Source organism: Entelurus aequoreus, linkage group LG27 (genome assembly GCF_033978785.1).
Source record: "Entelurus aequoreus isolate RoL-2023_Sb linkage group LG27, RoL_Eaeq_v1.1, whole genome shotgun sequence".
Lineage (NCBI taxonomy): Eukaryota > Metazoa > Chordata > Actinopteri > Syngnathiformes > Syngnathidae > Entelurus > Entelurus aequoreus.
The window spans coordinates 15,152,002-15,178,899 of NC_084757.1; the positions used below are offsets into that span (position 1 = coordinate 15,152,002).

At 39.0% G+C, this 26,898-nt stretch overlaps 1 protein-coding gene across 1 annotated transcript in view; it reads right to left on the reverse strand.

Moving 5' to 3' along the window:
- LOC133644099 (uncharacterized) overlaps window positions 1–26,898 on the reverse strand; it is a 52,653-nt gene that overhangs the window by 17,001 nt on the left and 8,754 nt on the right. Inside the window, exon 3 of the mRNA XM_062038421.1 lies at window positions 22,749–22,851. Coding sequence (XP_061894405.1) covers window positions 22,749–22,851 — 103 coding nt within the window. The remainder of the gene's footprint in view (window positions 1–22,748; window positions 22,852–26,898) is intronic.

The following is a 26,898-nucleotide window of genomic DNA, read 5'->3' on the forward strand; positions in this document are numbered from 1 at the left end:
GTTGTGGTTTGAGAAGCCCTTTGAGGCATTTGTGATTAGGGTGATATGAATAAACTTTCATTGACTGATTTATTTGAATCCAATATAGTAACACCCCCTGAGGCTGAGCGAATCCGTGGCCACAATAAAGAACAGCATGCTCTGATTTATTTAGCCTCCTCTGGTGGCCATGACTATTGTAATAATTACCAGTATATTATTGTAGTCTATTTAAAGGCCTACTGAAATGATTTTTTTTTTATTTAAACAGGGATAGCAGATCCATTCTATGTGTCATACTTGATCATTTTGCGATATTGCCATATTTTTGCTGAAAGGATTTAGTAGAGAACATCAACGATAAAGTTCGCAACTTTTGGTCGCTGATAAAAAAAGCCTTTCCTGTACCGGAAGTAGCGTGATGTCGCAGGTTGAAGGGCTCCTCACATTTCCCCATTGTTTACACCAGCAGCGAGAGCGATTTGGACCGAGAAAGCGACGATTACCCCATTAATTTGAGTGAGGATGAAAGATTTGTGGATGAGGAACGTGAGAGTGAAGGACTAGAGTGCAGTGCAGGACGTATCTTTTTTCGCTCTGACCGTAACTTAGGTACAAGCTGGCTCATTGGATTCCACACTTTCTCCTTTTTCTATTGTGGATCACGGATTTGTATTTTAAACCACCTCGGATACCATATCCTCTTGAAAATGAGAGTCGAGAACGCGAAATGGACATTCACAGTGACTTTTATCTCCACGACAATACATCGGTGAAGCACTTTAGCTACGGAGCTAACGTGATAGCATCGTGCTTAAATGCAGATAGAAACAGACAAAATAAGCCCCTGACTGGAAGGATAGACAGAAGATCAACAATACTACTATCAGGAGACACCGAACCAAACACTGGACCTGTAAATACACGGTTAATGCTGTGCCTCCTGTCGAAGCCTAGCAATGCTGTTGCTAACGAAGCCATTGAAGCTAACTTAGGTACGGGACCTCGTCAGAGCTATGATAAAAACATTAGCGCTCCACCTACGCCAGCCCTCATCTGCTCATCAACACCCGTGCTCACCTGCGTTCCAGCGATCGACGGCGCGACGAAGGACTTCACCCGATCATCGATGTGGTCGGCGGCTAGCGTCGGATAGCGCGCCTGCTATCCAGCTCAAAGTCCTCCTGGTTGTGTTGCTGCAGCCAGCCGCTAATACACCGATCCCACCTACAGCTTTCTTCTTTGCAGTCTTCATTGTTCATTAAACAAATTGCAAAAGATTCACCAACACAGATGTCCAGAATACTGTGGAATTTTGAGATGAAAACAGAGCTTTTTGTATTGTGATACAATGTGTCCGAATACTTCCGTTTCAACCATTGACGTCATGCGCAAACGTCATCATACATAGACATTTTCAACCGGAATTTGCCCGGGAAATTTAAAATTGCACTTTATAAGTTAACCCGGCCGTATTGGCATGTGTTGCAATTAGAGATGTCCGATAATATCGGTCTGCCGATATTATCGGCCGATAAATGCGTTAAAATGTAATATCGGAAATTATTGGTATCGTTTTTTTATTTTTTTTATTTTTTTTATTTTTTAAAATTAAATCCACATAAAAAACACAAGATACACTTACAATTAGTGCACCAACCCAAAAAACCTCCCTCCCCCTTTTACACTCATTCACACTCATTCACACAAAAGGGATGTTTCTTTCTGTTATTAATATTCTGGTTCCTACATTATATATCAATATATATCAATACAGTCTGCAAGGGATACAGTCCGTAAGCACACATGATTGTGCGTGCAGCTGGTCCACTAAAAATACTAACCTTTAACAGTTAATTTTACAAATTTTCATTAATTACTAGTTTCTATGTAACTGTTTTTATATTGTTTTACTTTCTTTTTTATTCAAGAAAATGTTTTTAATTTATTTATCTTATTTTATTTGATTCATTTTTTTAAAAAGTACCTTTTCTTCACCATACCTGGTTGTCCAAATTAGGCATAATAATGTGTTAATTCCACGACTGTATATATCGTTTGATATCGGTATCGGTTGATATCGTTATCTGTAATTAAAGAGTTGGACAATATCGGCATATCGGATATCGGCAAAAAGCCATTATCGGACATCCCTAGTTGCAATGTTAAGATTTCATCATTGATATATAAACTATCAGACTGCGTGGTCGGTAGTAGTGGGTTTCAGTAGGCCTTTAAACATTTGTTAATTAAAAATGCTTAATGTAGGCAAAAATGTTGTAGAATAGTTCCTAAAAAACACTGTTATGCAATATTTGAAGCAAGATGTGGCGAATATATTTTAGTTATTATTATTATATCAACCTTTTTGCTTGTTTTCATTAAGTTACACTACTAAAGTTATACTGCATTACTTTTTGCTACTTTATTCCAAAAGTTTTACCTGGGTTTACATGTTTCATTTTATTTTGACAAAATTCTGCGGGCCAATAAAACTCAAGTTTTGGGCCACACTTTGACCGATGTTGCAACTATGTGAATTAGGTTTCCCATGGTGCTTTTCACCTGCCACAACACTTTAGTAATGCAAGGGGGAAATCATTAAAACGGGCCGACATTGTTTAGACATGTGCAGCTGCCGTCAGGACATGAACGAGCGGCATACGCAATGAGTGTGTGCGTGTTTATATTACACAATTAGCCATTATGTGTGTAGCTGCGAAGCAGGAAATGCTGCCTCACTGGTATTGTGAGTCAGATAAAGCCTGAATGGAAAGTCCATTCACAAATTTCACATGAGGCCACGCAGCTGCTGGACGGCCAGCAGGGGGTCATGACAACAAGCAATGATCGAAAAATCATAAAAAAAACAAAACAATAAATGGCACCAATTGGGCAAAACCAACTTTTCTTACCTTTTAGTACCTGTTTTTGAGATTTTTGAGATGTGCATAAGTCTTGAAAAACTAGGCATTGCGGATATATTTATAAAACAATCTTACTTTCTTTCATATTTCCTCCAAACGAGCTTTTTGGAATTTGCCTGGCTTGTGACATTTCTCCAAACAAATATATCCATATATGGTCAATTTTTACCCGAAAAGCTTTGCGCGAGTCCGCCATTTTAGTCGATAAGTTCCTTTTTTTTCTCTCTATCCTCTTGTTGTGAGGCAGACTGGCTCGTACGTAGACATGCATCCTCCGCTGTTGCCATTTTGTAATAAAAAGTAGCGTATAGTTCAAACTAGTGTTGTCCCGATACCAATATTTTGGTACCGGTACCAAAATGTATTTTGATATTTTTCTAATTAAAGGGGACCACAAAAAATTGCATTATTGGCCTTATTTTAACAAAAGATATTACAGTACACTAAACATATGTTTCTTATTGCAAGTTTGTCCCTAAATAAAATAGTGAACATAGAAGACAACTTGTCTTTTAGTAGTAAGCAAACAAACATTTATCATTCTATTATTTTGTCAACATTACTAAGGACAAGAGGTAGAAAATGTATTATAAATCTACTTGTTCATGTATTGTTAATATCTGCTTACTTTCTCTTTTAACATGTTCTATCTACACTTTTGTTCAAATGTAATAATCACTTATTCTTCTATTGTTTGATACTTTACATTAGTTTTGATGATACCAGAAATGTGGGTATCAATCCGATACCAAGTAATTACAGGATCATACATTGGTCATATTCAAAGTCCTTATGTGTCCAGGGACATATTTCCTGAGTATATAAACATGATGTACATTTTTAAAAAACAAAAGAAGATTTTGTGATGCTAAAAAATACAGATGTAATCATAGTTGTATCTACTAGATACGCTCCTGTACTTGGTATCATTACGGTGGATGTCAGGTGTAGATCCAGCCATGGAGCCGCAAAAAATTAAAAGCCTTATATAAGTGTTTATATATTAGCCTACCATCAAAATAACTTTAAAAGTCATGTAAGTGTTATAATGAAGGCAACACACGATGTAAGTGTCTATATTAGCTCTATTCGCCTACTATCAAAGGGTGACGCAAATCTTCGTTGACAGAAATGTTGTATTTTAATTTTTATTCTACACATTATTGCAACATTGGAAATCATTAGTAAAATGGAGGCTTCTCACAGGATGAGATAAGTTCTGGAAATTACTGGCTCACAATGGCCAAAGGTATAGATGTGTGTGTCCAAGTAAAAGGCAGGCTGTCTTCTAATGGATTTATTACAATCTTTGCGAGCTGGGTAATGTTTGCTGTGGTCTGGAACAACATGGCACACAAACACAGAAATGCAGCCAATATTACATACAACTAGTCATGAGACATGCAAATATAAATTAAATACACAGAGGACATGAGTAAAGGAAATTAAATGAGCTCAAATATACCTACAAATGAGGCATAATGATGCAATATGTACATACAGCAAGCCTATTTAGCATGTTAGCACCGATTAGCTTGCAGTCATGGATTGACCAAATATGCCTGATAAGCGCTCCAGCAAATCAATAAAATCAACAAAGCTCACCTTTATGCATTCACGCACAGCGTAAAACGTTTGGTGGACAAAATGAGACAAAGAAGGAATGGCATGAAACACGTCTTTCTGTGGCAGCATCGGAGAAAGTTGTACATGTAAACAAACTACGATGAGTTCAAGCATCCCTGAAATTAGCAGGACAAAACGGTGCTTGCCAAATACTCATCAGTGAAGCATGAACAACACAAACAGTGGGATTTGTCTAACAATTATCAGAAAATATATTAAGTATATTTTTTCTTCATCTTTTTCCATTTTCACACAGGAAAGAGGTCCAGGGAGCCACTAGGGCGGCGCTAAAGAGCCGCGGGTTGCTGATCCCCGAACCAGTTAATCGAAGAGACAGAAACAACAGGCAAAATCCAAAAAAGCTACACGGTAGGAATAATTTGTCTTATGAAACTGACAACATGAAGTAAAATAATTGCATAAATATGTAAATATGAGTAAAGTGTGTACCTTGCAGATTTATAACATCATATTTAGGGATGTCCAATAATGGCTTTTAGCCAATATCCGATATTCCGATATTGTCCAACTCTTTAATTACCGATACTGATATCAACCGATACCGATATGTACAGTCGTGGAATTAACACATTATTATGCCTAATTTGGACAACCAGGTATGGTGAAGATAAAGTCCTTTTTAAAATTAATTTATAAAATAAAATAAGATAAATAAATTTAAAAAAAATTCTTGAATAAAAAAGAAAGTAAAACAATATAAAAACAGTTACATAGAAACTAGTAATGAATGAAAATGAGTAAAATTAACCTGTTAAAGGTTAGTACTATTAGTGCACCAGCAGCACGCACAATCATGTGTGCTTACGGACTGTATCCCTTGCAGACTGTATTGATCTATATTGATATATAATGTAGGAACCAGAATATTAATAACGGATGAATGAGTGTGAATGAGTGTAAATGGGGGAGGGAGGTTTTCTGGGTTGGTGCACTAATTGTAAGTGTATTTTGTATTTTTTATGTTGATTTAATTAAAAAAAACAAAAAAAAAAAACGGTACAGATAATAATAAAAAAGACTGATACCGATAATTTCCGATTTTACATTTTAAAGCATTTATCGGCCAATAATATCGGCAGGCCGATATTATCGGACATCTCTAATCATATTACATTATTACCAACATCATTACCATGTACAAAATCCAGCATTATTATCTTCGAGAAGGCAAAAAGTTTGCTCCAATGCTGTTGTACCTAATGTTGTGGCATGTGTGTGTATGTCACTGGTGTGTGTGTGTGAATAATTGATTCATGTTGTTGTGCTGGTCAAGTGCAGCTGGACAGGAAGGCAGGAACCTCTCAGGTTATCGCCGCTCTCACAGGACAATCGCGTCATTCCACCCCGGCCTGTTTTCGACCTCAAAGCGGTGTCGCGTGCGTAATGAGTGATTGACAGCAACAAAACACCCGGTCAAAGGTCACCTGTGGCGTAGCAACAATTAGCCATAATAAAACCGACACCTCGAGCTGTGTAAGTGAGTGCAAAGACGACAAAGCCTCCTTTGTGGCGTTATTAGTAATCAACCATTTGAAAGTTAATTCCAGCGTCCTCTTTATTAAATACTGTCCAGTTAAAAGCCCATTGAAAATCCCTGCTAATCACCTTCATCAAAGTGGGATTTGTGTCCAGTCTGGAGTGGAGGTCAGCACCCGGCTTAGAAAAAGCCTTAGGTGTAGACTGGGAAGACTGGGATTTTTCTTTTCGTCTTGTTGATGTTGACTTTGGTGGACTTTTAATATTCGTAGGATTAACCTGAAGGCTGAAGGCAGACTGCCCCAAACCGCTGTTGTTTTAGGGGCCTCTTATTCAAAGCTGTCTGAATGCGCCGTTAACGTGTATATGCACTTGATGTTGGAGTATTATACTATGAAGACAGTGTTGTAACAATACCAATATTTTGGTACCGGTACTAAAATTATTTAGATACTTTTCGGTACTTTTCTAAATAAAAGGGGACCACAGAAAAATTGCACTATTGGCTTTATTTGAACAAAGAATCTTAGGGGACATTAAACATATGTTTCTTATTGCAGTTAAGTCCTTCAATAAAATAGTGAACATACTAGACAACTTGTCTTTTATTAGTAAATAAACAAACAAAGACTCCTAATTAGTCTGCTGACGTATGCAGTAACATGTTGTATCATTTATTATTTTATTATTTTGTCAACATTATTAAGGACAAGTGGTAGAAAATGAATTATTCATCTACTTGTTCATTTACTGTTAATACTGCCCCAAAGACACACGCTGTTGTTTTAGGGGCCTCTTATTCAAAGCTGTCTGAATGCGCCGTTAACGTGTATATGCCCTTGATGTTGGAGTATTATACTATGAAGACAGTGTTGTAACAATACCAATATTTTGGTACCGGTACTAAAATTATTTAGATACTTTTCGGTACTTTTCTAAATAAAAGGGGACCACAGAAAAATTGCACTATTGGCTTTATTTGAACAAAAAATCTTAGGGTACATTAAACATATGTTTCTTATTGCAGTTAAGTCCTTCAATAAAATAGTGAACATACTAGACAACTTGTCTTTTATTAGTAAATAAACAAACAGACTCCTAATTAGTCTGCTGACGTATGCAGTAACATATTGTATCATTTATTATTCTATTATTTTGTCAACATTATTAAGGACAAGTGGTAGAAAATGAATTATTCATCTACTTGTTCATATCTGCTTACTTTGTCTTTTAACATGTTAGCTACTTCTCTTTGTTTATAATGTTTATAATGTCTATTTTCAATTTCCTGCTGGACCTACTCTCCATTTTATGCTGCTGCTGTCATATATACTGTAATATTGTACATGGTCATTGGTTTATATTGTATATATGTTATAGACATAATATAACATATCTGTATATAAATTATTCTGTACACATATGTATATATTCGTATATATGTTAGATTTTTTTATAGCTATATTATTCTATTTATACCTGCATTGTCCTTTCCATCCTTACACTTTCCATCATTGTAACTGAGCTACTGTGTTGAACAATTTCCCTTGTGGATCATTAAAGTTTGTCTAAGTCTAAGTCTAAGTTCTATCTACACTTCTGTTAAAATGTAATACCGTAATTTTCGGAGTATAAGTCGCTCCGGAGTATAAGTCTCACCGGCCGAAAATGCATAATAAAGAAGGAAAAAAACATATATAAGTCGCACTGGAGTATAAGTCCCATTTTTTGGGGAAATGTATTTGATAAAACCCAACACCAAGAATAGACATTTGAAAGGAAATTTAAAATGAATAAAGAATAGTGAACAACAGGCTGAATAAGTGTACGTTATATGAGGCCTAAATAACCAACTGAGAACGTGCCTGGTATGTAAACATAACATATTATGGTAAGAGTCATTCAAATAACTATAACATATAGAACATGCTATACGTTTACCAAACAATCTGTCACTCCTAATCGCTAAATCCCATGAAATCTTATACATCTAGTCTCTTACGTGAATGAGCTAAATAATATTATTTGATATTTTACGGTAATGTGTTAATAATTCCACACATAAGTCGCTCCTGAGTATAAGTCGCACCCCCGGCCAAACTATGAAAAAAACTGCGACTTATAGTCCGAAAAACACGGTAATCCCTTATTCTTCTGTTGTTTGATACTTTATATTAGTTTTGGATGATACCACAAATTTGCGTATCAATCCGATACCAAGTAGTTACAGGATCATACATTGGTCATATTCAAAGTCCTCATGTGTCCAGGGACATATTTCCTGAGTTTATAAACATATTATACAGTTAAAAAAAAACGAAAGATGTTGTGATGCCAAAAAAATAGACATAATCATAGTAGTATCGACTAGATACGTGCCTGTACTTGATATCATTACAGTGGATGTTAGGTGTAGATCCACCCACGGCGTTTGTTTACATTTTGATGCCGGTGAGCTACGGTGTGTAGTGAAGCATGTTTAGCTATTCCTCGTCCTGCAGGGATGATACTTGTAAGAAACTTACTTTGTCACCATGGAGACCAGGATTAGTGATTTAGAAGTCGGAAAAACACTGCCGACGGCGGATGGACGTTAGCTGCTAGCTAGCTAGCCATGTCTTAAAGCACCTCTTCCTGAGGGCATTTCAGTGTTATAACTTCACCTTTATCTTTAGTTTTTAAGCCAAAATGCATCCGTTCTCCCTTTTCTGTCTACACACTGTGTCTGCTTGTAAGTACTCTGTGATTGTGCGCTGCCAAACATGCTCCTCTGCTCGTAAAACCAGCAATGTCACGACGCGGGCTGGTACTAACCGGTACGTTTCAGAGGCGGTATAGTACCGAAAATGATTCATTAGTATCACGGTACTATATTAATACCGTACAACCCTAGAAGACATTATATTATGGTACTTTTCACCAATTCTAAATAAGTGCCACAATAGTTTAGTAGCAGTGTGTTGTCCAAAAATCTAGGCTTAAAGGGGAACTGCGCTTTTTTGGGGGAATTTTACTTATCGTTCACAACCATGAGAGACAAGAACAAACATGTCTTTTTTTTTTTAGGATTTTAAAGATAACGCTTGAAAGATGCAGCTAATGGGAGTCACCATTGTAGCCTTCAAAGCCCTCTAAAACAACTTCAAAACCCTCCATCAATATTTTATATACACACTGCAAGTCTATATATAATGTAGTAACAGACACATTCATAACAATATGATCATTTTAATCATTGCTGATTTTTTCAGCCATTCATTTCCTTTTCCTTAGCAGCACACTATCAACTTTTGGCAACAAATGTGTGTTCCTACTTCCAGGATACAAAAAGTGTGTGTGTGTGTGTGTGTGTGTGTGTGTGTGTGTGTGTGTGTGTGTGTGTGTGTGTGTTTCTATTTATGGCAGACTTGGATACTGACAACGAAGAGCATTCACAACCTTATCTTTTTGAAGCTGAATATATGGAGGATGAACTCCTGCTTCTGGAAGCCAGCATGAAGGAAGGGTGAGACGACAGAGTGAGGTGAAAGTGACTCGATGCTGCAAAACGTGGAATTTGAAGCCATGGTGTTTTGACATAAATGGAGTGCTTACCTAAATAAACCGAAAAAAACCCCATTCCCTGCCAGCTGGACCAAACGAGGAACTGTCCATTGAGTAATTCACTTTAATATTGATCATGATACACACAGTACGTCATGCGTGTTAGTACAACTACAGTACATACGCTGTCTGGGTAGCTGTGTACAAACAAAACATAAAATTATACTTTACAGATACTTTGGTATGATTCAAACACGTTTCGTGTTGACGCAGTTGCTAGCTTATTTCTTTCCATAGCTAGTTTTTATGGCTAATATTACTACACTAGAAAAAAGTTCCTCAGTGTTCGCTCTTACAATAACAATGCCGTTACAGCTTGGTTATTATACTGGTTACGGCAGTGGTCCCCGGGCGGCGGCCCGGTACCGGTCTGTGGACCGATTGGCCGCAGCCGCACAAAAAATTAAAAAAAATAAATAAATAAATAAATAATATATATATATATATATATATATATATATATATATATATATATATATATATATATATATATATATATATATATATATATATATATATATATATATATATATATATATATATATATATATATATTTTTTAAATTAAATCAACATAAAAAACACAATATATATCAATATAAATCAATACAGTCTGCAGGGATACAGTCCGTAAGCACACATGATTGTATTTCTTTATGACAAAAAAAAAAGGAAAACTTTTTTTTTTTTTCCTATCCCCAACCCATTCCCCCCCCACAAAAAGGTTGGGGACCACTGGGTTACGGAATGTAAATTAAGTAATTTTGACGGTTTGTGAATGCATTTTTAAAGTGATTTTATAGGAAGACTTCATGGCTCCCATTAGCTACATTGCTAGCCACCTAGAACAAGTCGATTTTTACATGTTAGAAAGCGAAAAAAACCCAACAACTTTTGTCTTCTGTTCTCTCATAGAGATTGTGAACGATAGGCAAAATTCCAAGAAAAGTGCAGTTCCCCTTTAGTGCTGCAATTTAGACGGTTTTAACGTGCTTTTAGTGAGGACAACTTTGTGTCTGTAAAGTATGTAGCTGTAATGCTAATGAGCTGTGTTTGTCCATGCCTGTCTCCCACATGGTATGTGGCTTTAAGAAGCCCTATTGTGACGTGCTAACAAATAATGGAGGACAATGAGACCTTCCTATAAAGTGTTACTCAACTTACGAGCTCAATTCGGTTCACGACCAAGCTCGTTGGTCAAAACACTCGTATTTCGAATAAGCGCCACCCATTGAAATGAATTCAAATGAATTTAATCCGTACTCATTTTCCTCAAAGCAGCACAATTTTAATATGCTACATGCCTTTTAAAAAGAAAAACAAACTTTTGGATGAGAAATACTGTATTGTTTGAAAATGTATACAAAATAATGTACTGCTGGTCTGATTATACATTTTGCTGCACAATATATTGTCCCACAAATTGCCGATGAACAATATCATCATCAGCATTATTTTGACACCAGATTAAAAAAGGAAGCTGCACTTTTTGGGGAATTTTGCCTATCGCTCAGAATCATTATGAGAGACAAGAACACACGTCCTTTTTTGAAGAATTTTAAAGATAAAAATCGCTTGGAAGATGTGGCTAATGGGAATCACCGTTGTAGCCTTCAAAGCCCTCTAAAACAACTTCAAAACCCTCCATCAACGTTTTATATACACACTGCAAGTCTATATAAAATGTAGAAACCGATACGTTCATAACAATATGTAGTATGTTCAATATTTACCATATTTTGGTCATTTTAATCAAATATGTCTGATTAGCACTCCACACAAATCAATAAAGCTCACCTTTGTGTATACATGCACAGTATAAAAAGTTTGGTGGACAAAATGAGACAAAGAAGGAGTGGCATAAAACGTCTTTCTGTGCCAGCGTCAGGGAAAGTTGTACTTTTAAACAAACTGCGGTGAGTCCAAGGACTGCCAAAATTAGTAGGACAAAATGCCATTCGCCAAATACTCTCATTAGTTAAGCATGTTTAATATAAACAGTGGGAGTTCTGACAATTAGGAAGGTTTGTGTCATGTTTGTCCTTCTACAGACACCATATTAAAACGAAAAATATATTTTTCACCCATCTTTTTCCATTTTCATACATTTTTGAAAAAACTCCAGGAAGCCACGAGGGCGCTGCTAAAGAGAACCGCGGGTTGCTTGCCGACCCGTTCTAGCATTTCTGTTTATTTTAGCGTTACGATGCAAAACATTGCTGGACATCCATTGTTTAATATGCAGAATGTAATGTTTAGCTGGAGTCCTACAACATTTTTGAGATCACTAGTGGATCGGTAAAAGGCTGAGATACGGTAAGAAGAGAGACTTTACTACACTGCATAGGAACGCATAGGAAACTTAAGAAAAAGACTGCTCTCGTTACATACCGTAATTTCCGGACTATAAGCCGCTACTTTTTCCCCTCGTTCTGGTCCCTGCGGCTTATACAACGGTGCGGCTTATTTAAGGCCTGTTCTTCTCCGACACCGACGAAGAGGATTAAAGACTGATTTTTCATATACCGGTAGGCTGGTTATTTTGATTACGTACAGGCGAGCACTTTGTATTACTTTGCACCGTTGTATTATTTGTACTCTGCACGAATGCTGTTCGCCATGTCAAAGATGTGAAAGTTTGATGAATGATTTAAAGATTTATTGTTAATAAATGGGACGCTTTGCGTTCCCAAACAGTCATCTCTGTCCCGACAATCCCCTCCGTGGTAGCAGGAACCCCTATATACTACGCTAATTACACATCAAAACCCTGCGGCTTATAGTCGGGTGCGGCTTATATATGGAGCAATCTGTATTTTCCCCTAAATTTAGCTGGTGCGGCTTATAGTCAGGTGCGGCTTATAGTCCGGAAATTACGGTACTTTACACCACAAAGCAATGTTGTGGTAGAAAAGGCACAGGTTCAGACAAAGGCAGAAGAAAGATAATGCTTACAGTATGTCAATGCACTGCATGAACTGGCTAGGTCATGCAACTTTGGAGTCCTGGAAGCGGGATTGATTTAAGACCTGATTGAAGAAAGATGCCTCAATCTGGTAAACGGTTAACTCTGGAGAGAACGCCAACAGTAGCACACGCTTTTGAAGCTGCACTGTGGGATGGCAGGCATAAAGATGAACATGTGAACTTCATTAGAAATGTAAAAAGACAGGAGGGAAGTGAAAACTTTGGAAAGGGAAGAGAAAACTAACAGTTATAAGTGCCGATTCCATGGGTGCTTCGGGGCCCGAGCACCCAGGGACAATGCCGAGCACCCATGTGAGATTGATGGCAAATTCTTTCTCACCACCAAGCAAAAACCGCACATGCTCAGGCCCCTTCTACACTAAGCCGGCTAAGTTTATCCAGGGTAAATCCCACCTAACCTTATCCACACACACACACACACACACAATGGTCGTTTAAAGGCCTACTGAAACCCACTACTACCGACCACACAGTCTGATAGTTTATATACCATACCAATGATAAAATCTTAACATTGCAACACATGCCAATACGGCCGGGTTAGATTAGTAAAGTGCAATTTTAAATTTCCCGCGAAATATACTGCTGAAAACGTCTCGGTATGACGTTTGCGCATGACGTCACGGATTGTAGCGTACATTTTGGGGCACCATTGTGGCCAGCTATTAAGTCGTCTGTTTTCATCGCAAAATTCCACAGTATTCTGGACATCAGTGTTGGTGAATCTTTTGCAATTTGTTTAATGAACAATGAAGGCAGCAAAGAAGAAAGCTGTAGGTGGGAAGCGGCCTATTAGCGGCCGGCTGCAGCAACACAAACACGTAGCCGGTGTTTCATTGTTTACATTCCCGAAATATGACAGTCAAGCTTTACCATTGGCCTGTGGAGAACTGGGACAACAGAGACTCTTACCAGGAGGACTTTGAGTTGGATATGCGCTACCGTGAGTACGCAGCTGCGGCTTCCAAACATTTGATCGCTTGCCCGTCCGTGCGTGCCGCTATGTGCATGTCACGTACGTAACTTTGGGGAAATATATGTGCTGTATGAACTTTGCGGAGGTGAACGGTACTTTGGGCTGTGGGATTGAGTGTGTTGTGCGGGTGTTTGATTTGTATTGGCGGGAGGGGGGAGGTGTTTGTTATGCGGGATTAATTTGTGGCATATTAAATATAAGCCTGGTTGTGTTGTGGCTAATAGAGTATATATATATGTCTTGTGTTTATTTACTGTTTTAGTCATTCCCAGCTGAATATCAGGTCCCAGCCGCCTCTCACAGCATCTTCCGTATCTGAATCGCTTCCACTGCCCTCTAGTCCTTCACTCTCACTTTCCTCATCCACAAATCTTTCATCCTTGCTCAAATTAATGGGGTAATCGTCGCTTTCTCGGTCCGAATCGCTTTCGCTGCTGGTGGCCATGATTGTAAACAATGTGCAGATGTGAGGAGCTCCACAACCTGTGACGTCACGCTACTTTAAGCTTTTTTATCAGCGACCAAAAGTTGCAAACTTTATCGTCGATGTTCTCTACTAAATCCTTTCAGCAAAATTATGGCAATATCGCGAAATGATCAAGTATGACACATAGAATGGACATGCTATCCCCGTTTAACTAAGAAAATCTCATTTCAGTAGGCCTTTAAGACCCCCTACGTCAGCCGGCGCAACGCGACCTAATACGCATGTGCGGAACATGCGCACGTCATAGTCACCTCCAGTGTTGCTTTATGTGCAAGTTCTTAAATTAAATGTAACTTATCTGAACAATATCCAGTGTTGTGGTATTAAAATGAACTGGAATCCAGTGTGCTGTGGGGCCCTATTGTAGTGAATCACACCTGAGCCATCATGAATTTATCAAATCTTTAATAAACACGTGAACGTACACAATGTGACAAAGAACATTTTGCATCAGTCAATCTAGGGATCTAGATATCTGGTCAGGACACTCCTCACTCTTTTGCCTTCATCTTCATTGTCCATTTGTTTTTGGTGACTTATATACTCTGGACCTAGACGTTGAGTCCACGACATACATGGCGGACAATAACTGATACGGTCTGCTTTGCCAGTCCAAAAGCATTCGCCGTTTTCCGTAGTCTTCCCTCGACGGCCAGGTAATACAAAGCACACGCTACCTTTATCGCATCCACGGGAGCCCGCATTCTTGTTGACTCTCCTTCGACAAATGAACAAAGTTTTTTGGTAAGTAGAATCACAGCCGACCTCGACATTCGGAGGTTCTCTTGCCGTCTGAGAAGTGTTGTATCCAAAATAGCTGCAATCGCTTTCTCTTAAGGTTTTCATGGGTGATTTCTACAAGCGTCTGTACAGACCAAAGGAGAAACACGGTCATGTCTGGATGACTCGCCTCCATCTTTCTAGTGTTTACCTCCAGGTTGTTGTTATGAAGCTGGCTGTGGTGCATTCTTTCTGATGTCAATTCCTGTGTGGGGCGTGGTCTGTCTGACTTCACTTCCTCTCCGAACTCAGTTGGTAAACGACCAATGAGTCCATACAAAGCTAAGAGCCGGCGATTCAAGAAATACACGGCGCACTTACCCGTGTAAAAAAATATCCAAAGGAGGGGAACCTTACACAATAGTTTAGTGTGACTGAAACGGGGCTTAGGCTAAATAATTATTCGTTTGAGGGGTTATCTGGCTTAATGTAGACATAGCCTCCGAAAAGTAGCATAAGATTTACCGCCCGTCCGAGCACCCACTGGCAGAAATGTAGTTCAGCACCTATGGTAACAGTAACACTGTGTCCCAGATGTGGATTGTCACATCACTCAGCAGATGAATATGGAGCTAAATCTGTAGAATGTCTTTTTGTAAGAACGTTGGCCGTTATGCAAGGGTTTGTAGAAGAAAGAACAGCTCAGTTGAGGAAAATGAGGATAAAAATAAAGCAGACTCGAGAAGAAGAACAATAGACCATGTGAGATGAGAAAAGCCCATTAGGGTAACAGATGAGAAGCCTACAGCAAAATTCAGATCATATATTTTTTTGATGATTTATTTATTCAGTAGACCCTGAAGGTGAAGAAACGGTCTTATCTCTTCACTTTAGTCTTAGCTGTTATATTCCAGACAACCAGCAGTACAGTCTATTTGGTATGCTATTTTTAAAAAGAACCTTCTGCAAAAAACTAGTCAAAGATCATCTCTATGACAGCACTCTAGTGTTTTTAAGAATTTGCTGTAAAAAATGTGAGTCTCTCTCAAGTTTTTGGAACCGAACTGGCAGACCACCAGGTCAATGGCCCAGATGATGAAAAAGAGAGGACCTAAAATAGAACCTTGAGGAATCAAATGGATCACAATATAGTCCTTAATCCCCAGTGCCTCAAAGGGCTTCACAAACCACAATGACATCCCCTGATCCAAACCCACATCCAGGCAAGGGAAAACTTCAAAAGCCCAAACTGGGAAAAAGAAGAAACCCTGGTAAGGGACCGCTGATGTGGGACCACCCCTCCAGGCTGACCGGCGGCAATGGATGCCGAGTGGGTACAATTATTGAATTGTTACATTATTAGATAATGTGAGAGTCCAGTCCATCGGGAAGCCAAAATATGGTCATATGGGGATCTTCCTCCATGCCAGGGGTCGGCAACCAAACATGTTGAAAGAGCCATAATGGACCAAAAATAAATGTAAAAAATCTGTCGAGAGCCGCAAAAAATTAAAAGTCTTATATAAGTGTTATAATGAAGACAACACATGATGCAAGTGTCTATATTAGCCTACTATCAAAGGCTGTTGCAAATCTTTGTTGACAGAAATGTTGTATTTAAATTTTTATTCTACATATTTTTGCAACATTGGAAATCATTAGTAAAATGGAGGCTTCTCACAGGATGAGATAAATTCTGGAAATTACTGGCTCACAATGGCCAACGGTATAGATGTGTGTGTCCAAGTAAAAGGAAACGGCAGGCTGTCTTCTTCTAGTGCAGGGGTGTCAAACTAATTTTATCCGAGGGGCCGCATGGAGGAAAATCTATTCCCACGCGGGCCGGACTGGTAAAATCATGGCATGATAACTTAAAAATAAAGACAACTTCAAAATGTATTTCTTTGGCCAAAAATACAACAAGCGTATTCTGAAAATGTACACATGACAAATAATCATCTTGGCAAAACACTTCAAGTTAGTGGAAAACTCTGAGGAAAAAAATTGGTGTTGTTTCCAAAACACCATGACCTTAGACTATGTCTCATTGTTTTTACAAAGCCATTAAACTTTAAGCACTTCCTGTTCAGCATTATCATGTTGGCAGTTCATTAAAGACAAGTTTGGAAGTACAACCGAGTGTTTCCTCAAACACTCGGTTGGTGACATCCACAACTGCCGCAACACATTCATTTACCATTATTCATCCATCCATCCATTTTCTACCGCTTGTCCCATTCGGGGTCGTGGGGGGTGCTGGAGCCTATCTCAGCTGCTTACGGGCGGAAGGCGGGGTGCACCCTGGACAAGTCGCCACCTCATCACAGGGCCAACACAGACCAGACAACATTCACACTCACATTCACACACTAGGGCCAATTTAGTGTTGCCAATCAACCTATCCCCAGGTCCATGTCTTTGGAGGTGGGAGGAAGCCGGAGTACCCGGAGGGAACCCACGCAGTCACGGGGAGAACATGCAAACTCCACACAGAAAGATTCCGAGCGCAGGATCGAGCCCAGGACTTTCGTATTGTGAGGCAGACGCACTAACCCCTCTCCCACCGTGCTGCCTCATTTACCATCATTCAAATATTACAATTATAATGTAATCAAAACAATGATCAAAATGACACCTTAAAAGCCGAATTAAAGGTAACATAACTACAAACGTAACCAATGTGAACATGGTAGATTTAATCATACAATAACAGAACAAACAACAAATGTAAGAAGCACACATTTTTACAACGGAGTTCAGGGTGCACATCGTGCTGTCAACAAACTGCGAGCGCTGCACGGAAATCTAACTACAAAGATGATGGTCATGTTGACTGTTTAGTTATTTCTATCTGTTGAGTGGATAATTTACAATAAAAAAAAGGTATTGTGCGTTGCTACAGCATTAGTCTGTGAACAGTGTCATATGTGACGTGGGTTACACTTGAATTGCTATTGTGACATCCAGTGGACACATTGAGAACAGCAGTTTTTTTTCATTAAAAAATTGCAGCTCACGTTATAATTACATTTATTTTGCGGGCCGTGGGCCGGTTTGAACCTGTTCGCGGGCGTGATACGGCCCCCGGGCCGTACGTTTGACACCCCTGTTCTAGTGGATTTATTACAATCTTTGCAAGCCGGGTAAAGTTTGCTGTGGTCTGGAACAACACGGCATTGCGTTGATGCTTAGAATAAGGTCACGACATGTAAATGGAGTATTGTTGGCGGTTTCTGGAAGTTTTTAGAGGGTATCTAGGATCTGTTGACTCAATTGTTAGCTATTTATTTACGATTTCGAATGCATAAAAATTGGTGTATTTACAGTATGACTGATCTAATAATATGTTTAAAGTGCAGAAGCGTGACTCCAGTGACGTACGGAAATTGCCAAAGGTGTTTGGAGCGGAATATTCAAAATGTCTGACCGAATGAATGATGGTCAAACAATCAATGGTCTATCACTTCCTGCCTGCTTTCCTAGCTTAGCACGTCCTGCGTTCGATTGTAACAACACTTTACCTTATTTTGGCTTTGGTTCCAACCTAAGCCCCTTTGCCCTGCCCTTCACTGTTACATTTAAAATTGCACTCAAATCCTCCGCCGGACTGTACTTACAGTAAGCGAGCATTAGCACGGCGCCACAAGGCCTTTGAAGGGAAAATCCACTATATTTAACTTTGATGCTTGTCGTTAGAGTATAAAGGCGAGTGGCAGACATGCCGCTGCTTGTGCACGGATCATCAGATAATGTCCGAGGTGGATAAAAATCTTATTCACTGTGATGATAAAAGGTTTCAAAATGTCAAACTGTGCGCCGATTACGCTCCCCTGTCTGTGGAAGTGTTTTCCGGGAGACGATGACCGTCAGCCGTAGGTGTGTAATTGTGTTAGATCGGCGTAAAACTAAGGCTGAAGCCCTCCTGTATTGTAGGTCTTCCTCTTCGGAGGTTGATGTCACGGCCGAGGAATGTTTCAGGATAATCCTGGACAAGTTGGATAATTGACTGTAAGTGCAATAATGACAGCCATGTGGGCATTGCTTAGCACGCATGTTGACAGCAGGCTTATTGTCTGGGCAAATCAAAAGCAAGAACCCAATTAGTTTGCAAAAGTAGCTGAGGACAAAAAGGTCCCAGTTAATCACCATGTCAACACCTTTACATCTACAGGCTTTTATGGATTATGGATGGTTCAAGAACCCCGGCAGTTTTGCAAAGAACCATATTTGGGCAAATATGGCCTAATGGTTGTCCAGGGTGTACCCCGCCTTCCGCCCGATTGTAGCTGAGATAGGCTCCAGCGCCCCCCGCGACCCCGAAGGGAATAAGCGGTAGAAAATGGATGGATGGGGTTAGAGTGTCCGCTCTGAGATCGGTAGGTTGTGAGTTCAAACCCCGGCCGAGTCATACCAAAGACTATAAAAATGGGACCAATTACCTCCCTGCTTGGCACCATCAAGGGTTGGAATTGGGGGTTAAATCACCAAAAATGATTCCCGGGCGCGGCACCGCTGCTGCTCACTGCTCCCCTCACCTCCCAGGGGGTGAACAAGGTGATGGGTCAAAAGCAGAGGACAAATTTCACCACACCTAGTAGTGTGTGTGTGTGACAATCATTGGTACTTTAACTTAACTTTAACTTTAATAAAGACAAAACATCTATGACTCAGTATTATTACAATGTATACATCATGCATATCAATATCATGAAAAGGTCTTCAATAAAAACTAAACTCATGTATTAGCCCTAAAACAATGTACTCAACTTATTTTTATTTATAAATAGAGAAGCCCCCAGATGTTCCAAGTTTTTGGAAAAACGCGCCTCAAAATGTTTAACTTTTATTGCACGATTGGGGTTTTCTTTGGCCTTTTTCGTGATGTCAACAGTAGCAATCACCACAATGATAATATAGAGGAAACGTGTTATGATAACCATAGAACCACCGAGTCCAGGGGTCGGCAACCCAAGATGTTCAAAGAGCCATATTGAACCAAAAATACACCCAAAACAATTATCTGTTTGGAGCCGCAAAAAATTTCAAGACTCATATATGTGTTATAATGAAGGGAACACATGATGTAAGTGTCTGTATTAGCTTAATTAGCCTACCATCAAAATGACAATGTGTCGCAGGCTCACACAAATCTTCGTTGACAGAAATGTTTAAATGTAATATTTATTCTACACATTTTTACAACATTAGTACAACTTCTCAGAGGGTGAGATAACTCCTGGAAATGACTGTCTTAGAAAGGCCAAAGTTATAGATGTCAAAATGTTTCCTAAAATGTTGCAGGCATAGCAATTAACTAATTAATTCACATGTACATTGTTTGGGTGAGTATTTTGTACTTTATTTTGGTTTTAAATCACACTTCTAGAGCTTTAAGAGTACTAAATAGTTCCTAAAATGTTGCCGGCGTAGCATGGAACTAATTAATGAATGTATACATTGTTTGGGTGAGTAGTTTTTACTTAACCTTGGTTTTATTTCCACCTGTATGACAGTTAAAAGTGATAAAATGTTTCTTGCAACCTCGCTTGCACAGTAATAAAGGTTTCACGATGCCCACGGATAGACCCTGTAACAAAGTGTTTTTCAACCTTTTTTGAGCCAAGGCACATTTTTTGCGTTGAAAAAAATCCGGAGGCACACCACCAGCAGAAATCATTAAAAAACGAAACTCAGTTGACAGTAAAAAGTCGTTGTCGCAATTGTTGGATATGACTTTAAAGCATAACCAAGCATCCATCAATGTAGCTCTTGTCTCAATGTAGGTGTACTGTCACCACCTGTCACATCACGTCGTGACTTATTTTGAGTTATTTGCTGTTTTCCTGTGTGTAGTGTTTTAGTTCTTGTCTTGCGCTCCTATTTTGGTGGCTTTTTCTTTTTTTTGGTATTTTCCTGTAGCAGTTTCATGTCTTCCTTTGAGCGATATTTCCCGCATCTACTTTATTTTAGCAATCAAGAATATTTCAGTTGTTTTTATCCTTCTTTGTGGGGACATTGTTGATTGTCATGTCATGTTGGGATGTACTTTGTGGACGCCCTCTTTGCTCCACAGTAAGTCTTTGCTGTCGTCCAGCATTCTGTTTTTGTTTACTTTGTAGCCAGTTCAGTTTTAGTTTCGTTCTGCATAGCCTTCCCTAAGCTTCAATGCCTTTTCTTAGGGGCACTCACCTTTCGTTTATTTTTGGTTTAAGCGTTAGACACCTTTTTACCTGCACGCTGCCTCCCACTGTTTCCAACATCTACAAAGCAATTAGCTACCGGCTGCCACCTACTGATATGGAAGAGTATTACACGGTTACTCTGCCGAGCTCTAGACAGCACCGACACTCAACAACAACACATCATTTTCCGACTACAATTACTGGTTTGCAAAAAATATTTTTAACCCAAATAGGTGAAACTAGATCATCTCCCACGACACACCAGACTGTATCTCACGGCACACTAGTGTTGAAAAACACTGCTGTAACGGATTAATTCCCTTTAGATCTTTCCCGATAAGGAAAATCTGTTTTGATATGACAGTTTCTAAAACGTAAATATTAATGGTCCGATCATGATAGTGGAACAAGAGCCTTGTTTGTCCTCGGGTTGAGCTTATCTATTGTGACGTTTTTTTTCTGATGAAGAAAGACACGGGACAGAAAAGATTACTAATAAAAAAAAAAACAGATAAGTTTCGCACTCAAGTAGACCTTGCTGACATGTCGGCCCCTCGTGACTCTATCATTGGCACCATATGTGCAGAGGAGTTTGCACTGACTCCAGTCCCAGTGTGCAGCGCGTGACTGACTTCTAGACGCTTCTTTAAGTACGCATGACTGCTGCAGACACACAAAACAAGTCAGAGGCAGACACGCCTGGAGCACCTTGTCAACATACACACATCATTCATTAACACGCCTTGGTTGTGACCCTCACATGCTCACAATCGAACTCACAGCTTCATCTTCCCTTCACGTCAGACAGGTAAAAGTCAACACTAAAGAAAATATCTATTTTGGATTTATTTATAGAACACAAAAATAATTAATTCAAAACAATTCTAATAAACACACACATTTGGGACTTACAGTACATTTAGATCTACAGTCTGTAAAATTGCCTGAATAATATTTGAAATAAATATTCATCAGTTGTGGAAATAAATGATTATACCTACTAAAAAATTTTTTTTTTTTTACATGGAAAAAAATCAAATACTTTTAGCAATTAAAATAGCCCTAAAATAAATAAAATTAAACATTAAATCTAATACAAATAATAAATCTAAAATGCTACAACTTGTACGATTGTATAGGAAAGAAAATCAGGAATGAAAAATTACACATGTATAATGATAGCAAGTGAACTATTATTATACTTGCTGTATAATACAAAATAAATCGCGATTCTTAATTGATTCCAAAATATTAAAAATATATACACGCAGACATATGTATATATCTCCATCCATCCATTTTCTACCACACACCCACATACACACACTTTTATTTATTTTGTATTTTATTTATCCATCCATTTTCTACCGCTTGTCCGTTTTGGGGTCGCTGGAGCCTGTCTCAGCTGCATTCGGGCGATTTTTATTTTATTTAAATCAAAATCTGTCCTGTCCAGCCACTTTATTAAATGTTTGGGTATAATTTTATTAAACAAAATCAGTTTTCTTTTCAGTAATATGGAAAATGATCATAGCTGTTTATCTATTTTATGGAAGAATGTCATGCTTGGTGATACTCTCAAAGAGGCTAGTGGACCCCAAGGTGCAAAACATGCAGGAGTATGAACATAAAGTGTCTTTATTGCTCAAGACAGGGATAAAGAGACAACAAAAACTATGATGCATTAAAAAAAAGGAACTAAAGATATAATTGTAAAAAACACTGCAACAGGTCAAATATTATAATCAAGAACAGAGTGTCTACCTTAGCCGGGAGGAAGAATAGGAACTTGAATGGAGGCGAAGAATCCAGAGCATGAATCCGAAGTCCTGTGTCCATGAGGAGTAATCAGCCAGTGCCTTCCTGCCTGTACAGGTGTGATTAAATAGGCCTGTTAATTACGCACACCTGTAGCACCCCCTGGTAATTATGCCAGGCTCAGGGAGTGGTTAGGTCTGAAACAGAAAACAAAGGAGCGGAAAAACCAAGAAAAACAAGACACAAAAGGAAAAACCAATTAACTGCTCCAACAACAACTGAACACCTAAATGGTCTTACCGCCCAAACAAAAGCTGACAAAAAGGGGTATGGTTAGGGGTGTCTGAATAATGTGTGACAGTAGTTAATCATAGAACTGGCACCCAATGTTATTTAAAAAAAAAAAAAATTTTGAATCAAGAATTGTAGTAAATCTAGAATCCATTCTGAATCGAATTGTTACCCACAAGAATCAAATTGAATCTTGTGGTGCCCAAAGAGTCACAGCCCTAATAAGTCAGTTGTTTTTTTACTGCATTCAAATAAAGAAATATCAAGTGTTCTGTGGATCAGGTTTTTTTTTGACACAAAAACTATACCCAATAAATATTTATTATTACTACAACATGTGCAAATTAATGAATAATTAAAAAACCCCACCAGAAAACACAAATATTAACTGGATGTATTAAATAATCCTTAAAGGCCTACTGAAACCCACTACTACCGACCACGCAGTCTGATAGTTTATATATCAATGATGAAATCTTAACATTGCAACACATGCCAATACGGCCGGGTTAACTTATAAAGTGCAATTTTAAATTTCCAGCTAAACTTCCGGTTGGGAACGTCTATGTATGATGACGTATGCGCGTGACGTCACGACGGCAACGGAAGTATTCGTACCCAATGTGTCACCATACAAACTGCTCTGTTTTCATCAAACAATTCCACAGTATTCTGGACATCTGTGTTGGTGAATATTTTGCAATTTGTTTAATGAACAATGGAGATTGTGTGGAATCCAATGAGACCTTGTACCTAAGTTACGGTCAGAGCGAAAAAAGATACACCCTGCACTGCCTCTCTAGTCCTTCACTCTAACGTTCCTCATCCACGAATCTTTCATCCTCGCTCAAATTAATGGGGTAATCGTCGCTTTCTCGGTCCGAATCTCTCTCGCTCCATTGTAAACAACGGGGAATTGTGAGGAATCCTTCCTGCTGTGACCTCACGCTACTTCCGGTATAGGCAAGGCTTTTTTTTTATCAGCGACCAAAAGTTGCGAACTTTATCGTCGTTGTTCTATACTAAATCCTTTCAGCAAAAATATGGCAATATCGCGAAATGATCAAGTATGACACATAGAATGGATCTGCTATCCCCGTTTAAATAAAAAAAATTCATTTCAGTAGGCCTTTAAAAAAGATCCTGTATCCAGACGGTGATCCAGATCACCCCAAAATGTAATCACTTGTTGAGCTATGTTGCTAACTGGTGAATTTATAAAGTTGTAATATTAGCAATTAATGGAAGGATGCCGAGTCTCACAGCGATAAGGTCCTGGGTTCGATTCCCGGGTTTGGGGTCTTTCTGTGTGGAGATTGCATGTTCTCCCTGTGACTGCGTGGGTTCCCTCCGGGTACTCCGGCTTCCTCCCACCTCCAAAGACATGCACCTGGGGATAGTTTGATTGGCAACACTAAATTGGCCCTAGTGTGTGAATGTGAGTGTGAATGTTGTCTGTCTATCTGTGTTGGCCCTGTGATGAGCTGGCTACCTGGTGGTCTACAGGTTGGACCCCGCCTTCCGCCCGAGTGCAGCTGGAATAGGCTTCAGCCCCCTGCGACTCCAAAGGGACAAGCTGTAGAAAATGGATGAATGGGTCAATGAAATTGGCATGTCTGTGAGTGTTTGTTCATTGGTTGCTTTCAAACAGGCTGCAAGAATATGAGGGGCCGTTAGGGACATAATTCAGAATTACCTCTCGCATAAACAACCGAAAAGTTGTTCTCTCTCACACACTACTAAAATCCTCTCATACACACTACTAAAACCCTCTCTTGCACACTACTGAAATGTTTTTCTCTCACACACAACTACTAAAACACTCTCATACAAACTACTGAAAACCTTTCATACACTCTACTGGAAACCTTTCATACACATCAATGATTTTTTTTTCTTTCATACACACTACTGAAACACACGCACGCACGCACGCACACACGCACGCACGCATGCATGCACACACTACTGAAATTCTCTCACACAAAAGTTCAATCGTATGTATGAAATGATTTTAATTGTGTGTATGAAAGAAAAACATTTCAGTAGTGAGTATGAGAATTTCAGTAGTGTGTTTGAGAGGATTTCAGTAGTGTGGGTGAGAGAATTTCAGTAGTGTGTGTGAGGAGTTCAGTAGTGTGTGTGAGAGAAATTTACTAACGTGTATGAGAGTGTTTCAGTAGTGTGCGTGAGAGGATTTCAGTAGTGTGTATGAGAGAAAAACATTTCAGTAGTTTGTATGAGAATTTCAGGAGTGCGTGTGTGTGTGTGAAAATATTTTAGTAGTGTGTGTGTGAGAGGATTTCAGTAGTGTGTGTGAGAGAATTTCAGTAGTGTGTGTGAGGATTTCAGTAGTGTGTGTGAGAGGAATTTACTAAAGTGTATGAGAGTGTATCAGTAGTGTGTGTGACAGAACTTCAGTAGTGCTTGTGAGAGGATTTCAGTTTTGTGTATGAGAGAAAAACATTTCAGTAGTGGGTATGACAGAATTTCAGTAGTGTATGTGAGAGGATTTTAGTAGTGTATGAGAGGATTTCAGTAGTGTGAATGAAAAAAAAAAACTATTTTAATAGTGTGTATGAAAGGATTTTAGTAATGTGTGAGAGGATTTCAGTAGTGTGTGTGAGAGAAAAAAAAATCAGTAGTGTGCATGAGAGGATTTTAGTAGTGTGTGTGAGAGAATTTCAGTAGTGTGTGTGAGGAGTTCAGTAGTGTGTGTGAGAGAAATTTACTAACGTGTATGAGAGTGTTTCAGTAGTGTGCGTGAGAGGATTTCAGTAGTGTGTATGAGAGAAAAACATTTCAGTAGTTTGTATGAGAATTTCAGGAGTGCGTGTGTGTGTGTGACAATATTTTAGTAGTGTGTGTGTGAGAGGATTTCAGTAGTGTGTGTGAGAGAATTTCAGTAGTGTGTGTGAGGATTTCAGTAGTGTGTGTGAGAGGAATTTACTAAAGTGTATGAGAGTGTATCAGTAGTGTGTGTGAGAGAACTTCAGTAGTGCTTGTGAGAGGATTTCAGTTGTGTGTATGAGAGAAAAACATTTCAGTAGTGGGTATGACAGAATTTCAGTAGTGTATGTGAGAGGATTTTAGTAGTGTATGAGAGGATTTCAGTAGTGTGAAGGAAAGAAAAACTATTTTAATAGTGTGTATGAAAGGATTTTAGTAGTGTGTGAGAGAAAAAAAAATCAGTAGTGTGCATGAGAGGATTTTAGTAGTGTGTGTGAGAGAATATTCTTGAAGTTGTTTAAGCGACCCCGAAAGGGACAAGCGGTAGAAAATGGATGGATGGATGTAGAGCATTTCAGTAGAATAATGTCCCTATCGGCCCCTCCTACAAGAGGGTTCACTCTGTGCATCGGTGTCAGCAGTTGTTTGTTGTATAGCGAAATGACATCAACGACGGGAACCTTCTTGTCAATCAAAAACTATTTTTGTGTCTGTGGGTGGAGGCGGGGCCGCTAGCATACAAACACACATGCAGGAGTTCAGTGTTGTAACATAAACGTAAGGTAACAAATTAGGAATGATCCGGATCACCCCAAAAATCTCATCACTTCACTGCAGAGATGAAACTTTCCACTACAGTCAGCAGCGTCAGGTATAAAGTGGCATTTGTCGCACCTGACTTCCCCACAGAGGGACATGCAAGTGGACGGAACACTAGAGGCGTGTTTGGCAGAGCGCTATTGTTGTCCGCCTCATCCAAAGGAACTGGAGATTAGGAAGAACCCAATACCGCCACACACCTGTTTAATATTCGATGAGCGGACAGGTGATATCTTCCTGTCCACTGGCTCAAAGGACAAACTGACCCCGGCGGAGAGTTTTACGTCAAAGTTGTTAATAGGAGGTTGGCAATGGA